Raw genomic sequence first — 18602 nt, forward strand, 5'->3', positions numbered from 1 at the left:
TTAAACCATGGAAGAAAAGGAAAAATCTTATAAATCTTGATGTACTTCAGGTAAATTTTCCTTATTACCATAGTTGTCCATCAGAGGATATTAAGGTGGGAATTCTATTAGGTAATAGAATTGTGGGAAAGAAGTCTATCACAGGTTTTGTTTTGAAGATAACTTAAAATGTTGAATAATGGATCTCTCAAAATACTTAGGTCTATTAACAGTTCTACACAGTTGGATGAGCTATTTGGTAAAGTGTATCCAATAACTATTCAAATAATTATATTAAGGTCTATAACTGAAGTTATTTTTATTTTAGAAACTCTCTCATGTATGCTGTAAGATGTGATTCACCGGTTATGGTCAACCTTCTTCTTCAACAAGGTGTTGACATCAATTTTAAAGATTTGTTTGGATGGACTGCTTTACGTTATGCTATTGAAGGTGATCGTGAGGTGTAAGTAATTCTAATTAATATTAATTGTTTCAAATAATTACACCAAGTGATATTTCATTGTTGGTTTAGGTAGTTTTGAAATGGAATAGAGTTAGTCCACCTCATCAGCTAGAAACCAAGAGAAATGATGGATTATTTAGAAGTAGAAATGGTGTGGGAAATTTTAATCCCAAGACAAGTTTTGTTTTTAATAATGGGACTGAATACAGGGCCTGAACCATTGAGTTACATCCTTAACCTCTGTGTTAACCTCTGTCTCAGGAGTTTGAAGATCTTCATACTTAAGGACTCCAGAATGTTTGCTTTAGTTTCGAACATAACCCTTGTGCATCAGACGCAGTGTCACATCTTGATTTTTTAATTGTTTACTTTAGTCTTATAATGTCCATTTTAACAGAAAATCCCTGGAAGCTGCCTTCTACACATTGCTACTTGAAATTCCAGGAAACCAGCTAGTTCTATAAGTACAAGGGCGTCAACCCTCTCTCACAAGTCAGAGGAGGAAAGGGAGAAATTCTAGTCATGTCTTTTTTCCCTTGTTGGTTCTGTTGTTACAGTTTTGTTATTAGTGGATCCAAAAGTCCAGTAATGATGAACAGCTATCCCTTGATTGCCCTTATTGATTAAGATCTCTGAGTTTTTGTGGTAATAGTCACATAATCATTAGAACAGTTTCTTCATTTCATGTTCTTTTTACGTTAGGATGCTGTGATGGTTTGAAAGAAAATGGCTCCCAATGACTGACACTATTAGGAGGTGTGGCCTTGTTGGAGGAAGTATGTCACTATGGCGGCAGGCTTTTGAGGTCTCTTTTGCTCAAGCTTCCCCCCAGTATGACAATCAGTTGACTTCCTGTTGCCTGTAAGATATAGGCCTCTCAACTACCACTCCACAACATCTACCTGTGTACTATTATGCTTCCCATCATGATGATAGTAATTGCACCTCTGACATTGTCAATGAGCCACCCCAATTAAATGTTTTCTTTATAAGAGTTGCCATGGTCATGGTGTCTCTTCACAGCAATAGAAACCCTAAGTAAGACACTGTTAAAGTAGAGAGCACTTTTGGAATAATATCTGTCTTGGTTAGGGTTACTATTGCTGTGAAGAGACACCATGACCATGGTAACTCTTTTTTTTTTTTTTTTTGGTTTTCGAGACAGGGTTTCTCTGTAGCTTTGGTGCCTGTCCCAGAACTAGCTCTTGTAGACCAGGCTGGCCTCGAACTCCCAGAGATCTGCCTGTCTCTGCCTCCCGAGTGCTGGGATTAAAGGCGTGCACCACCACCACCCGGCTTCCATGGCAACTCTTATAAAGGAAACATTTAATTGTGGTGGTTCATTTACAGTTCAGAGGTTCAGTCCATAATGGCAGGGAGCATGATAGATGTAGGTAGAGAAGGTGCTGGAACTGAGAATGCTACATTTTGCAGACAACAGGAAGTTGACTGACACACTGGGTGGTATCCTGAGCATAGGAAACCTCAAAGCCTCCCCCACAGTGACACATTTCCTCCAACAAGGCCATACCCTCTCCAACAAAGCTACACCTCCTAATAGTGCCACCCCCTATGAGATTATGGGATTATGGGGGACGATTACATTCAAACTACCACAAACAGCCAGGAGTTTTAGTTTTACCCCCACCCACCAACAGTAAACTGACTATTCACAACCTTTATCTGTAGTCATCATGTGTGCCTAGAGCTTCATGCTTAGTTACCTAAGAGAATTTTAGCTCTTCTTCCATCAAATATGTGTTGTGACCCCTCCAGAAAATCAGCTAGTGTCCAATAATTTTGCAAGACAAGATTAAAAGTTCTTTACTTCTTTGACAATGAACAGAAACTACTTTGTAGTCTGAATAGCTCCATTTCCTAGTGGGCCTAACCTCCATCACTATTTTCATGGAAACTTGATTGGCCACTTGAATTTTTTTATATTAATGAAAGTCTTCCAAGGTATGTGAATTTGTTCCTCAATATTTCAATATATTTTCAAATTTTGCTTCACAAATAAGCCACCAAACAGAAGATGACCTGTATTAGCAGACATAAGTCCCATGGTGTCTTCTTAATAGTACACATGTATAAAATGAGTCCCATCTTCCAAACCAGTTAGTGATTGTCGTGACTTGAATAAGAAATATCTCAGTCTTAGACATTTGGACACTCGGTCCCCAGTTGTTCGTGGAGCCTAAAGTGGTGTAGTCTTGCAGGAGGAAGTATGTCACTGAGGGTGGGTTTTGGGATTAAAGCCTTCATGTGATTTCTAATTCACTTCCTCTGTTTCATATTTATATTTGAAGATGTGAACCCTCAGCTTCCTCCTCCTGTCCCCATGCCTGCTACTTGCTTCCCTGCTTCCCTGACATGATGGATTATTTTTTTGTGTATATATATTCTTTTATTGAAAATAGATTCTTTTCTTATATAATATATCCTGATTACCTTTTCCCATTTCTCTACTCCTCCCAGTTCCTCCCCACCTTGTCTATCCTCTGAATCCACTCCATTTCTGCCTCTCATTAGAAAAAAACCTGGCTTCTAAGAGACAACAACCAAACATGAAAAAAACAAAATTACTATATGTTATATTATAAATTTATATTACAAATTATAAAACAAAATGATCTTATCAAAGTTTGGCACAGCAGTCCAACAGAAGGAAAAGAGTCCTAAGAGCAGGCACAAAAGTCAGAGAACCACTCATTCTCACAGTTAGGAGTCCCATAAAAATACTAAGCAAATAGCTGTACTATATATGCAGAGGACCTAGTGAAGACCCATGCAGGACCTGTGCTTGCTGCCTCAGTCTCTGTGAGCTCATAAGTTCCTTGTTTAGTTGATTCAGAGGGCATTGTTCTCCTGGTTGTTCTTCAATCCCTCTGCCTCCTACCTACTCTTCATAGGGTTCCCTAAACTTGGATGGGGAGGGATTTGGACTCGGTCTCTGCATAGTTATAGCTGTGATTCTCTGTATCTGTTCCAAATCATAATGAACTCATTCTTTTGTATCCAGAAGTCAATTAAATAAATAAACTCTTCCTTCTGTCAGTTGCCTCAGTTATAGTATTTTATCAGATATATACTAATATATATCTTTATATATATATATATATATATATTTTATCAGCATCAGAAAAATAACTAACACTGTGACAGCCATGAAAACTAGGCAACCTTGTAACAATGGTCTGTGGATTAAGATTGGATTTGGCAAAGCAGAAGTATTTAGGTTTTGTAATTTAATAGTTTTAAAAAATTTGGTATGATTTTTTAGTTCAGTAATAATAAATAATCATTTTACTAATTTAAGAAGATTTTTACATTAATATGAATTTTAGTTTTAAACTCTTCAGTAGCTATTATTCTCTAAATGGCAATCCACACATAACTGAACAGCTAATAAACATACTAGCTCTTTACATTTGCTGAAAGCTATGGTATTGGTGCATTAGTTTCTGAGAAGAAAAACATGTAGGTTTCATTTTGATTTTCAAAGTGATTCACTGTTAAGATACAAATTATTCTATTGCTTTTCTGTTTTGCTATTATTATTTTTATATTGTTAAGTCTTATAGTAACTTGGTGAATTAAAGCAGTAAAGTCCTTATATTTTTTTAGAAGTCTATTTTTATCATAAGAGAAACCCTGTCTAGAAATAGCTGTTAGATATGAAGTTAGGACTACATTAGAGGTCATGATACTTCCCATTTTGTCAAGATGACATAGTGTATGTGTTGACTTTGATTCATTACCGTTTTTTGTTATTCCTTTACCTAATTAAAAGTTTCATAAAATATATCCAAGTTCACAATTTTGATGACTATACCAAAACACCCTGATACCAATTGAAACACTCTTAATAATTTAATTTGGCATGGTTTTATACCAATATTAAAGTAATGACTGCATGTACCACACTTTTTGTATGACAGGAGGACAATACTTTTGGAGTATGAGTATAACCTAGTACAAAGCTTAAAAGAGAAAAATTCAGGTAAGACATTTCTTGGTAGTTGTATTCTAGATAAAAATGCCAGACTAAGAAAATCCTAATTCTAAAAGAAAAGTTTTCAAAACCAACTGTAAATTGCATTTATCTATTTGTCTAGTTTAGAGTGCAGAATTATGAAGAAATTTATTATATGAAATTTTCAATCTGAAACAGTGTTATGAGAAAAATGGATTATTAATTTTGGCACTTGAAATCCTTTAAATGTCTTTGCATATGTAAGAAAAAGATTCTCAATTAGTATTTCATACGTCCCAGTAATCATCACATGGTAGCAAACTGGGCATGTTATAAAATGTTTTAATTATTTATAAGAATATATCACATTACATAGTTGAACATTGTTTACTTAGTTATATGTATCACTAAAAGTGGATAATGTTAAAGCATTTTATTGTTTTTGTTTCCATGGTGTTAGTTTAAAAACTTGACTTTCTATATTTTCAAGCTTTTTAATCTAGACTATAATACTCATTTACAGTTTCTGTGCTTTAAAATATTTTTTCTAATATTTGTGCATGAATGAAATGTGTTTTTATCAAACATACTCCCATTTCTTCTACTCCAATTCCTCACCCATAACACCCATACTTTTCCCTTCCAGCTTCATGTGCTTCACTTCCCTCTTTCCCTATCTAATGCATTCATTCCATGCTGCCTGCATATGCATGGGTATGGTGCCATCTCTTAGAGATGGGTAGCTTCTCAGGGTCAGCATCCTTGAGGAAAACCAACTTTTCCTCCACAAGAAGCCATAAATGCCAATAACTCCTCAGGTAGGAGTGGGACCTATACAAGATCAAGTCTGTGATTTTTAAATGTCTCCATTTCATGTAACTAACTCTCGTTATAATACATAGAAATACTAGGCTGGCCAAATATATATTAGTTTTAAAAAATCATTAACTCTACTAGGTACTATTAGGGATTGAATCTAGAGCCTTGTACTAGGTAAGTGCTCTAATCTGGTTTTCAATCCTCTTTATGCTGCAACTCTTTAATTCAGTTCTTTATGTTATGGTGACCTCCAATCATAGAATCGTTTCATTGCTACTTCATAACTATAATTTTGCCACTGTTTTGAATCATAATGTAATTATCAGATAGGCAGGATATCTGATATCCAGCTCCCAAAGAGGTTGTGACCTACAGGTTGAGAACCATTATAACTTGTTACTAAAAGCAATCCCATTAAAATGAGACATTACTGTTCATTATCAAACTAGCAAACATAATAAAACAAGAAAAAATAAATTAAGGGGATAAAAATAGAAAGAGAAGAATTTAAATTATTGATCTGTGAAGATGATATAATATTATACATAAGAGATCCACAAAATTCCACCATAAAATTTCTAGAAATGATCAAAAACTTCAATGAAGTGGTAAGATAAAAAAATCAACTTATAAAAATCAGTAACTTTTGTATATGATAATGACAAACACACTAAGAAAGAGAGCATGGAAATATTCACATTCACAGTAGCCTCAAAAAAGTGTCTAGGAATAAACCTAACCAAGAAAGTGAAAGACCTTCGCAATGAAAAGTAAATCTTTGAAGAAAGAGATTGAGTAAGAAACTAAAAAATTGAAAGACACTCTATGCTAATTGTTTGATAGAAGTAATATTGTGAAAATGACTTATATTGATTTCTACATAAAACAATTTACAGATTCTATGCAATCCCAATAAGATTCCTTTCTCATTCCTTATAGAAAAAAAAAAGAAAGATCCTAAAATTCTTGTAGAACCATGGAAGGCTCTAGATAACCAAAGCTATCCTGCTTCAAGATTTTTGTTTGTTTTTCATTTAGGATAATGCTGTGAGTTTAAGTTGAATAGTCACTTATAAGGGAAAACCCACCAGAAGAACAACAGCTAATTGTTCAGTGGAAACTTTAATCACTAGAAGAGTCTTGAAGAATGTTCTTCAAGCTCTAAAAGACCACAGATGCTGACCTAGATTACTGTACCCAGAAAAACTATCTGCCATAGTTAAAGGAGAATGAGAAACTTTCCATAATACAAATAGGCTAAAAGACTTCAAACCCACCAAGTCAACTCTATACAGAATCCTGGAAACAATACTTCAGACAAAGAGAGGAATACACACAGCCAAAAGAATATGGAAATAAAAGCAAGTGAAACCCATGGAGATCAAACAACTCATTACTGAATTTTTTCAAGGAAGAAATCAAGACAGAAATTTTTAAATGTCTATATTTAAATGAAAATACAATACAACAAAGCCTCTCAGACACACTACAAGTAGCTCTGAAAGGGAAATTTATAGCTGTAGGTAATTTAAAAACCAGAAAGAGTACAACTAAATGACTTAATGATGCATCTCTATTTGGGAAAACAAGAAGAAACCAAACTCAGATAGAGTAGACTTCAAGAAATAATAAAAATCAGAATAAAAATTAACTAAATACAATAAAGAACCATCAAATCTATGGTGGTTTGAATAAAAAATGTCTCCCATAAGCTCATATGTTTGAATGCTTAGTCATCAGAGTGTGATGCCATTTGGGAAGGATTAGGAGGTGTGGCCTTGTTGGGGTAGGTGTAGCCCTATTGGAGGAAGTGTGTCACTGGTGGTGGGCTTTGAAGTATCAAAAGCCCAAGCCAGGCCCAGTCTCTTTCATCCTCTGCTGCCAGGGTAATAAGCAGAATGCTTAGTAACCTCTCAGCTACTACTCCAACACCTGACTGCATGCTGCCATGCTCCCTGCTATGTTGACAATGGACTAAACCTCTGAAACTGTAAGCAAGCCCCAACTAAGTGCTTTATTTTATAACAGTTGCTTTGTCCATGCTGTCTCTTCATAGCAATAGAAAAGGGACTAAGAAAGAAGTTGCTGCCAGGGTGGTAGATCCTTGTGATAGGCCTGACCATGCTGATTGTTACAGGAATATGAAAGATTTGGGAACTTGGGATTAAAAACACAGCCAAATGGGACTTACTGGGCCATCTTTGTAGAAGTATAGACAATGGTCCTGAGGGCAATGTGGACTATGGGGACCCATCGCAAAAAAATTCAGAGGGGAAGAATATTAGTAAGTGATGTAGAAACTGTTCTTGTGATATTTTGGTGAATAATATGACTGCTTTCTGACCTTGTTCTAAAGTTTACTAAATTGAATAATTTTGATGAAGGACTTTTTTTGAGGAGATTTCAAGACTAGTATTGACTGTCTCATGGAGTTATTAGTTCTCTCTTATGTAGATTTATAACGAAAGAAACAAGTTGGAAAAAGATAAATACAGATTAAAGATAAGTTTGAACAGTTTGAGGAGAAAAGGAGCACTCATGGATATAATGGAGCTCAGTCCCATGCTCAAGGAGAAAAAAGTTTAAAGAAAAACCTGATACAATATGGGAAAAAGAAAATAGTGACCAGGGCAAGACCCCACTCAGCTAAGCTCTCAAATTGTGAAAGGAATGAAAGAAAGACTTAAGCAGTGAAGAAAAACCACCACCAACAGAAAGCTGATGCAGATGTAATTGATGTAGCAGGCCAGATTCCAGCCCCATCAAGCTGCAGAACTTAGCAATGTCAGTCAGCCACATGGCTCTATCTTTAGAGCCAGGATATAAGAAAGGGATTATGGGCTAAAGAAAGCCATGGAGGCCAGGTGCATATGTCAAAGATTTCCCTACATGGAAGCCCAGAGAGGCCACTGTGTGAAGCTGTGACACTGAAGCCTGGATTGTGTTGGAGACTCCCAAGATGGAGGAGGTACCAGGTCATGTAATTCCTGCTGAGGAAAGCTGCAGACTGGGTGTGGGTCCAGTCCAAAAGAGACAACTGTGTTGCAGTCAACAAAGCTGAAAGGAGTTGGAGATCCCAAGAGCGGTTTGACATCAAACGTGGAGAAGCAGTATTCAGAGTTTGCCCAGCTGGTTTTTGGTCTTGCTTTGGTCATGTGTTTTCTCACCATGCTTCTTTCCTCCTTTTTGGAACATATATTCTGTGCCATTGTTTATTGGAATTATGTGATCTGTTTTTTGATTTTGATTTTACAGGGGATTACAGTTAAAAGATTGCATGAATTCCAGAGAAACTTTGTTTGAACTCTGGACTTTTAAACAGTGTTGCAACTGTGATGGAATATGAGAACTTTTGAAGCTGGACTGAATGCAGTTTTCATTATGATACAATTCTATGGGAGCCAAGGAGTGGACAAAAATCTAAAAACTGGTTCTTTGAGAAGATAATTAAGATTGACAGAGCTATAACCTAATTAATCAAAAGAGATAGTTAATAAATTAACAATGAAACATTGCAACAGACACCAAAGAAATTAAAAATATATAAGGGAATCTGTTTACAACATACATCCCATTAAATTGGAGGACCTAAAAGAAATGGATATTAGCTGGGGTCATCCTTGAAGACCCTAAGCAATAGAGGAAAGGGTGCTTGAACTGGCCTTGCCCTATAGTTAGACTTTTGATTATCTTAAATATCACCATAAAACCTTCAGCCAACAACAGATAGAAATAGAGGCAATGACCCACATCAGAGCACTGGACTGAGCTCCCAAGATCCAGTTCAAGAGTGGAAGGAGTGAAAATATGAGCAAGCAGGTCAAGACCATGAGGTGTTCACCTACTAAGACAGTTTGCCTAAGCTAATGGGCGCTCACCTAGACTCCAACTAGACTGGGAGTGAATGAGCATGGGATCAAATTAGTCCCTCTGAATGTGGTCAACAGTTGAGGCAGACTGAGGGGCCACTAATAGTGGCACTAGGATTTGTCTCTACTGCATGCACTGGCTTTTTGGGATCCTAATCTCTTTGGATATATGCCTTGCTCAACCTACATGTAGTAGGGAGGGCCTTGGACTTGCCACTGGACAGGGTGTTTTGTCCTCTCTTAGGATTGGAGGGGAAGGGTAGAAGTATGAGGAGGGGAGGGAGTGAGAATTTGGATTGTTTTTTTAAATTAATAATATAATAAAAAAGAAAAAGAAATGGATGAATTTCATTAAAGTTAAACCAGGAAGAGACCAACAAACCATGTGGTGGCTTGCCTGTGAGTGTCTGCCATACACTCTCACCCATTTGAATACTTGGTCACCAGTTTGAGATTTGTTGGAGGAGGTGTGTCCCTGAGAGTGGACTTTGAGAGGTTAGAAGACTGTATCTAGTTTCCTGTTTCCATGCTGCTTCTTCATTCTGATGTTTCAAAATATGAGATCTCAGCATGTGACTCCAGCCTCTGTACATCCCTGTTGTCATACCTCCCTGTCTGGATGGTGATTGTCAACCTCTGGGATCATAAGCCCAAATAAACTCTTCCTTCTGTAAGTTTCCTTGGTCATGGTGTTTTATCACAGCAATAGAAAAGCAACTAATACACACCTATAACAAATGAGGATATTAAAGTAGTAATACAAAACCTTCCATCTAAAAGAATTGCAGGCCTAGGTGGATTCACAGCAGTATTCATCAGACTTCTGAAAGAATATCATGACCAATACTTCTTAAGTTATTAAAAATTGGTGTAGGAGGTCCTTCTGTATTGTGTTGCTTTTATTGGTTATTAAAGAAACTGCCTTGCCCTAGTTGATAGGGAGAAACTCAGGTAGATGGGGAAGACAGAACAGAATTCTGAGAAGAAAAAAGGAGAGACAGGCAGATGCCAGAGATAGAATCTCTGGCCTGAAACAGACGTAGGTTAGAATCTTGCCGGTAAGCCACAGTCAGGTGGTGATACACAGATTTAATAGAAATGGGTTAATCAAGATGTAAGAGTTAGCCAATAAGAGGCTAGAGCTAATGGGCCAGGCAGTAATTTAATTAATACAATTTCTGTGTGGTTATTTCGGGGGTTAAGCTAGCTGGGTGCTGGGACACAGCCTTCTCCCCCCTTACAACAAAAAACACCCAGAACTAAAGGAGTATTTCCAAACCCCTTCTGTGAAGCCAGTATTATTTTAACACCAAAGCCAGGCAAAGACACAACAGCAAAGTAGAGTCTAATATCCCTAATGAACATAGATTAAAACAACCTTAATGAAACACTTGCAAAACCATTAACAACATATATCAAAGTGATTATCCAACAAAATAAAGTTAGATTTATCCAGTGAATGCAGGGGTAGTTCAGCACATATATGTCAATAAACACAATAAATTATATAAATTGCCTTATGGACAAAAGTCATATAATTATCTTAAAGGGTCCAGAAAAGGCCTTTGAAGAAATCCAACATGGCTCCATGCTAGAAGTCCATAGACTTGTGACAATAAACATGTCTCTGACCAGTACCTCAGCCATGTTTGCTTACTGAATTAAAGGCTCATGTGGTCAGAAAGAGAGAGAGATACAGTAAAGAGAGATTCAAAGAATAAAAAATGGTTTACAATGTGTTAAAAAATATATGCAGGCTTGAAAAAAAGGTTTAAAGCCTTAAAATAAAAAAGAAAGAAAGAGCGTAGTTGGGTGTGGTGGTACACACCTTTAATCCCAGCACTGGGGAGGCAGAGACAGATGGATCTCTGTGAGTTTAAGGATAGCCTGGTTTACAGAGGAAGTTCCAGGACAAAGATACACAGAGAACCTGTCTCAAAAAGCCAAAAGTTAAAAGTAAAAATCAAAGAAATAGAGGTTAAAATAAACCCACATAAAGATGGAAAATATACAGAGAATCTTGATACTGTATGTTATTATGCTCTCTTTAAATTGTTTGAATGCTGAGGAAGGAGCAACAGCTGCTAAAAAATATTTGCTTATAAATGCTGCAAAATTATTACAAGATAGGTATTTTGAAAATATGTTGACTTCAAAATTGAAGTCAAAAGGTATGTTGCTTTGGAGAAGAGATTTTGCTTTTGTTTCCACAGAAAATGAGAGGCTGTGGATTTATTCATAGTTAAGAAAAATCAGGTTTGATCAAGGAAGACCACCTGAGAAATCTCCGGTAGGAATAGATGGCCCAGATGTCTGAGTTCTACATCCAGAACAGATTCAAGACTGCTGCCTGAGATGATCAAGACTCACAGGTTACTTCAGTCAGGACTTGATCATAACTTTCAATTTTCTTTAGGTCCCCATAAGATTATCAACCCCCCCCCAACCAGCTGGAAGTAGCCTGGAATACTATGCCCACATTCCCAAAAAATGGACTATGGATATTTTCCTTTGTTTTTTTTTTAAAGAGGGGGGAGTGGTACAGAATAATTATCTGTATTCTGTCAATCATATTTTAAATAAACACTGATTGGCCAGGCAGGAAGTATAGGTGGGAAAACCAGACAGGAAGTAGAAATGATGCAATGAGAACAGGAGAATTCTGGGAAGGAGGAAGTTGATTCCTCCCACTCCTGCCCAGACTCCAAAGAAGCAAGATATGAGCTGCCATGCTGAGAAAGGTACTGAACCATGTGGCTAGCATAGATAAGAACAATGGGTTAATATAAGCTACCAGAGCTAATAAGAAGCCTGAGCTAATGGGCTAATCAGCTTTATAACTTACAGAGATCTCTGTGTGATTTTCTTTGGGGCTTGCCAGCTGTGGGGTATGGGCGGGACAGAAACCCCAAAAAGCCAGCCCCTCATGTTACAACATTCAGTCTTGTTTGTTTGCACAAAAGGGAAGATGGAAACAGTGAAAGCGGAGTGAATTTTTAGCATCTTTTAGAAGAGGATTAGCAAGATGGAGTCTCACATTTCTTCTTGTGGTCTCTTCTCCACTGGCAACCAGGAATGTTTGCATGACCCTGCCAGTTTATGGCAAGAAGCTGATTCTGCAACTGACTCCATGTTCTGTCAGGCTGCTGCTCTCAGTTGAGATTATGGTTGTTATAGCAAGGCAATCTACTTTTAAGGCATCACATTTTAATAAATTCCATTCTTCTTATACGCAATAAGACAAAGGGAAATAACTTTCAATACATGGCTTGCCCACAGTGACATAATTCATATGCACTGTAGAAAGTTCCCATGCTTAACTGCTGCATGTCCAGTGCTTGGAAGTGCTACGTTATCTGCACAAGGTAAATTCAGAGTTCTGAAAACAGCTCTTCAATCAGGTAGGATTCATAAATTAAAAAAAAAATGTCAGCTGATCATAGAATGCAATGAAAGGAAACTTTGTGTTGCTGTGCTTTGTCTTTGATTCCATATTGTATGTTTAATACATGTTCTTTATTACAGTCATCATGACAGTTATGCAGAAAGACCTGTGCCCTTCTAACTTATTTCTTTTTACTAATTAAGCAACCATCATTCAGAGTTTGATTAATTGTCCAATCAAGTCACAATCAACAAGTACCCAACCCATGATGTAAATGTCAAACTATGTGATTCTATAATGAATTATCTTAATTTTCTTCATAGACTGAGAAACACCTGTGTAGCACAGGAGCAAGAAATATATCCATATAAAGTCAATTCAGAAAATAAATTATGATTTTATGTTAAATTGTTTTAGGGTTTGTCTAAGAAACACAGCTATAATCAAAGAATGTATCTTAATACTTAAAAAAAAATACTGTTAAAAAGGTGTCTTTTGTTGCACCAAAGGTTTGAGGGCAGATCTCAGCTAACTGTGGCTACGAAAGCACATGTAGCACACACCAAGACGGAGAAAGTCTGTGAGAGAGATGCTCTATTGAAACTGCCTTTGCAGCATCATCTGCCTAGGGGAGTTCAAGTTTGTTTATCTACCCTCTTATTTTCTCAGTCTGGCTCTTGTTTCAAACACTCATCTGAACCTAGGAAAATGAAGTTTCCTTATCTTATTTTCTTTTTTCTACAACTACACTCTTTTCTGATTTTTCAGTCCTTTTTGCTTTTTAGTTTTTCTATTTTTACTTTGGTTCATGCCTCTTTTTAATGCTCATAAAGAAAAGTAAAAACATAAGGATTCCAGGATTTTAAAATATCTTCGGAAACTAATAAAGAGGCCTCTATCTCGTGAAGCTGAGCTCATGCCACAGAGCAAATAATTGCTGTGGTGAAGAATCATCGGCTTACAGATAGTAAAGGAGCCTCGCTGGATATAGGAAACCTGCAAGTCATCTTAATTAATTCTAAGGTTAGCACCTTTATTTATCAGTTCATGGGTGAGTGTTTTTTCTTTAAGAATAGAATGTATCAATAAGTCTAGTCTTCCATTGCAAGAAAAATGAAATTAGCAAACGATTCCAATGGCAGAGAATAAAAAATGAAATTAACAGGGCAAGGCAAATTTGGAAAGTATCAATACTGGGCCTGGTTCAAAGTGACAGGAATTTGAAGAAGATCCTGGGTTTTATGATGTTAACGATGACACAGAACAGGACATTGAAAGTTCCATATAAAGACATTTGAACATCAGTAATACTGGCTTCATAGAAGGAGTTTGGAAGTGCTCCTTCAGTTTTTATTTTTAAAAAAATAACTTAAAAAGTATTAGTTGTAGATCGTTGAAGAATTCTGCTGGGAATTCTGGGATCTTTTTATGGAAGGGCTATACTGCTTTAATTTCCTCATTTGCTGTTGTCTGCTTAGGGTGTTGATCTCTTGGCTTAACTTTGGCTTGTGTGAATCTATAAATTCATTCATTTCTTCTAATTTTCTACTTTAATAATGTGCAGGTTTTAAAAGATTCCTTTATGCTATGAATTTCTTTGATGCATGTTGAGATCTCCATTTCTGTTAGTTTAGGTAATCTCTTCCTGAGTAGTTGGGCCAAAGGTCTTTTGATATTGTTTATCTGTTCAAATAACCAGCCCTTAAATCCATCTGGGATAACTCTTGGTTGTTTTCTTTGTTTCTATCACTAATTGCCACTCTGATTTTTATCATTTTGGGGGGTTTGTTTTGTTCTTGTTTTTCCACATTCTTGAACTGCACCTAGAATCATTTATTCCTGGTCTTTCTGGCTTTTTAATGTAGGAATGCAGAGCTGCGCTTATCTCTTTTAGGACTGCTTTTAATGCATCTCAGAGGTGTTGTTGCTTTGTCAGCTTCGTTTAGTTCCCAGGAACTTAAAAAACATTGTTTCGATTTCTTCTTTGACTTATTCATCATTCAATAGTGTGTTTTTAAATTGCCATGCATTCCTGGAATTACTAGCTATTATTTGTTATTGACTTTAGGCTTTATAGAATTGTGTTTCAGATAGGATGCAAGGTGTTATTTAAGTTTTTCTGTATTCATCAAGATTTGTTTTACTTATCAGAATATTGTCTGTTTTAGAGATACTTCCATGGATTTCTGAGAAGAATATATATTCTTTGGTATTTGGGTGAAATAGTCTCTAGTTATCTGTTCAGTCTATTTGATGTATGATGTCATTTAATCTAGACATTTCTTATTTTTTTCCAGATGACCTATTTATTAGAGAAAGTGGGACATTGAAATCTATTATTATTGAATCAGAGTCTATCTATGTCTTTGATTCTAGTAGTGTGTGTTTTTTTTTTTTTTTTGTGAAACTGGACGCACCAGATTTTGGTTCATATATGTTTAGGATTGTAATATCTTCTCATTAATTGTTCCCTTTATTAAAAGAAGTGCCCTTTTTATCTATCCTGATTAGTTTTAATTTGAAGTGTATTTTGTCAGCTATTGGGATAGTGACACCTGCTTTCTCCCTGGTCCCATTTGCTTGGAATACTTTTTCACCCTTTCACTTTAAGGTATGGTCTGTCTTTAATGCTAAGATGAATTCACATTCAGCTAACATTTGTCTTTTGGGGGGAGAGTTGAGGCCATCGAGACTTAAAATCATTTTTGAAAGGAATGTCTTGATTGTAGTTACGCTCTCTCTCCTCTCTCTCTGTACATTCTTAGTACTGTTTTGTGTTTTAGCAATTGTAGCTTCATTTATTTTCTTTCTATAGTCTCTTGGATATGTTTTTCCTCCACTCCATTCAGTCAAAAGTATTACTTCTGGTATTCTGTGTAGACCTGGTTTGATGGAGTTTAGCTTGTTTATGTCATGAAAAAATTTTCTTTTCTCCTTCAATTCTGATAGATAATTTTTTGGGGTACAGGAGTCTAGGTTTACAGTGTAGACTGCCTTTCTCTGGGTTCTTCTGCCTTTTAAAATTTCTGTTGAGTGATTCAGTGTTATTCTGATGGGTTTCCCTTTTCATGTGACTTGTGGTTTTCTTTTGCACTTTTCAATACTCTTTGTTGTCTATTTAGTTTTTTTAACTATAATATGGGGAGTTTCTTTTCTGCCTCTATCTACTTGGTGTTCTGTGTACTTCTTGTATTGGTGTGGGTATGCTTTTCCTTGATTTGGGAGGAGTTTTTTTCTGTCACAGCTTTGAAGGTATGTTCTATGTCATTGAGCTGGGACTCTTCTTCATCTGTGTCTATGATTCAAAGAGTTTGCCTTTTCATGACGTCCCGCAGTTCCTCCATGCTCCTTTCAGTTGTTTAACCTCTTCACTTTCCCTGCTGTGAGGTCTAATTCCTGTACTTCAAATCTGGAACTGTCTGCTGTCTTCTACTTAATTTATTCTACTTATGAAGCTCCCTACCTCCCTGAATTTTCTGATGGGGTTCTTGAGGTTTTTCAATCACATCTTCATTTCAGCTTGAGTTCTTCTCAATATTCCTATCTTTTACTGAATATGTTTTCAAGTCCTGGGTTATCTTCTTCATTTTATTTTTGTTTTGTGGTTGTTTTCTTTGGCATCATTCAGGTGTTTATGGTTATCACTAGTTTTATTGAGGCTGTTGTCCACATCTCCCTTAAATCCCTAGAATTATTTGATGAAGTCTGTACTTGTTCTTTTAAGTTCTGTGTCCTGGAATTCATCCAGGTACTTCTCATTGGAGAACATTCCTGTAGGATTAGTGAGTTTGTGGGTCTTCCATGTTGTTTGCACTTCTCTAACGGGACATGGGGACGTGGGCTTATTTTATTGGTTGTGTGTCTATTGTGAGATTCTAGGCTGCCTCTTTGGGGTAGAAACTTGTTTTTGTTTTTAGTGCCCAGTCTTGGTTGATTTCAAATCAGGTATGAGTAGGTTGATCAATCCTTCAGACACTCACTAAACAGTGTGATTCCAGTTTAGTGGTGATCAAGAGAGCAAGCTGAGGTACACGAGCTACTCCTGGAGCTGTGAGGATGGCGTGAGTAGACTGGGATCATGCATATTCACCAGGCAAGACCAGTGTACTGGCTGTGTGACCAGTGCAAGACCCTCTGAGGGTTAGGGATGGTGCCAGCAGGTAAGGTTCTCATCGCTGAGGTGGATATGCACACCAATGTGCTCCCTGGGTTAAGCCTGTCTGATGAAGTCAAGCCAGGTCCAGGGAATTTGCAGACTCTGTGTGAGCAAAGCCTGGAGGGTGATATGGCCTGGGCAGGTTAGAGCCAGACTAGCCTGCTGCATAGGACAATGGGGCCAATCCTGGGCAGTGAGAATCACACAGACTAGACTGATCAGACTCAAGAAAAATATTTTTAAATGGACGATTTAATTTAGATGTTTCTACTTTTATATAAACAGCAAAAAGCTGTGTTAAACTCTCTCTTTCTCCTTCTTAAGCCCTGTCAGGTTTTTAAGTGAATTTAGTCCATCACGTTGGAGTGCCAATTGTAGTGACTAGGCGAGCAGGCCTGCTTTCCATCCCGTCTGGCTCCCACATGGCTATCTTTACATCAGAAATAACAACATATAAATTATATTCAAACATTGCCTGGCTCATTAGCCTCTTATTGGCTAACTCTCATATCATGATTAACCCATTTCTAATAATCTGTGTACCACTCCAAAGTGGTAGCTTACTGGAAAGATTCTAACCACCGTCGGTCTTGGGTAGGAGAAGCATGGAGTCTGCCTGACTCTGCTTTCTTCCTCCCAGAATTCTGTTCGGTCTCCTCCATCCACCTAAGGGCTAGCCGATCAAAAGGCCAGAGCAGTTTCTTTATTAACCAATGAAAGTAACACATAGACAGATGACCTTCCTACATCAGTACTCTAAATTCTCCAGTTTATAATTCCATTTTCTGTAGAGATCCATAGCATTTACTAGAAGACTTATGAGTTTTCCCAAAGATTAAAGTGCTTAGTGTTGATCTGGATCCCTGATGCACACCTGAACCTGTACACAAAGGTAATATACACAAAGAAAATAATGCAAGTCATGAGCTTGAGCCCAGAGCAGATGTGGCAAGGACCATTTTTTTTTTTTATGGGAGCTGATGCCTCTGGTCTCTATGGATAGCTTTCCCCAACCAAGCCAGCAGGGTTTCTCTGTAGCTATGGAACCTGTCCTGGAACTTCCTCTGTAAACCAGGCTATCCTTAAACTCACAGAGATTCACCTGCCTCTGCCTCCTGAGTGCTGGGATTAAAGGCGTGCACCACCACTGCCCGGCTTCACTGTGGCTGTCTCTATTCAATTCCACAAACATACATGTGTGCACAATTAAAACTAAAATAACTCTTTAAATTATAAAATAAAAAGGGAAATTAAATTTAATTGATTTGGCATTAAGTATATTCACACTCTGTGTCTAAAGTGTGTTTCACACCATTTTATGTCCCATTTAAGTTAGTAGTGTTAATCAGTCTTGTATCTGATCTGTAACCAGGAAGCAGAATGTAATATTATACAATGGACAATAGTTTGCTCACCAAACATATTCACCCATACAAATGTCTCACCTTTCTATTCCATTTATTTTAGTGTTCATTATTTTCCCTTTTGGAGCTGGTTTCAAAAGCAGTGTGCCTCACATGATAAGCACACACTCTACAGTGACCTGCTCTTTCCCACTGTTATTTCAGTCTTAGAACAATGAGAACAAGCTTTATCTTAGCATAAATGAGAACAAGTGAACAAAAACATTTAAATATCAGCACATGCCAAATACCAGCACAAGAATGCTGTAATCCCAGAGACAGAAGGATTGTGGGGCTTACTGACCTGCCAGCCTAGTAATTAACGACCCCCAGATACAGAGAAAAGTGCTGTCTCAATAACATGGTAGGTATCAATGAAAGAAGAATTTGATGTCTTGATGCAGCCCTTACATGCATTGCTGTTCACACCATCCCAGGACGGACCTGTTTCCCATTATATTTTAAAATATGGTTTAAAATACGTTGTGGGAGCTCCTTTGGCCAATAGCCTTTAGGATACCAGCCCACTTGGGTGTGGTCTCTTATAAA

At 37.1% G+C, this 18602-nt stretch overlaps 1 protein-coding gene across 1 annotated transcript in view; it reads left to right on the forward strand.

Moving 5' to 3' along the window:
* The window catches only part of LOC101994392 (putative ankyrin repeat domain-containing protein 19), a 98339-nt gene that overhangs the window by 16422 nt on the left and 63315 nt on the right, over positions 1-18602 (forward strand). Inside the window, exons 5-6 of the mRNA XM_013348982.1 lie at positions 308-445; positions 4387-4448. Of these exons, the coding sequence (XP_013204436.1) occupies positions 308-445; positions 4387-4448 (200 nt within the window). The remainder of the gene's footprint in view (positions 1-307; positions 446-4386; positions 4449-18602) is intronic.

Source organism: Microtus ochrogaster, chromosome 16 (genome assembly GCF_000317375.1).
Source record: "Microtus ochrogaster isolate Prairie Vole_2 chromosome 16, MicOch1.0, whole genome shotgun sequence".
In the NCBI taxonomy this organism is placed as follows: domain Eukaryota; kingdom Metazoa; phylum Chordata; class Mammalia; order Rodentia; family Cricetidae; genus Microtus; species Microtus ochrogaster.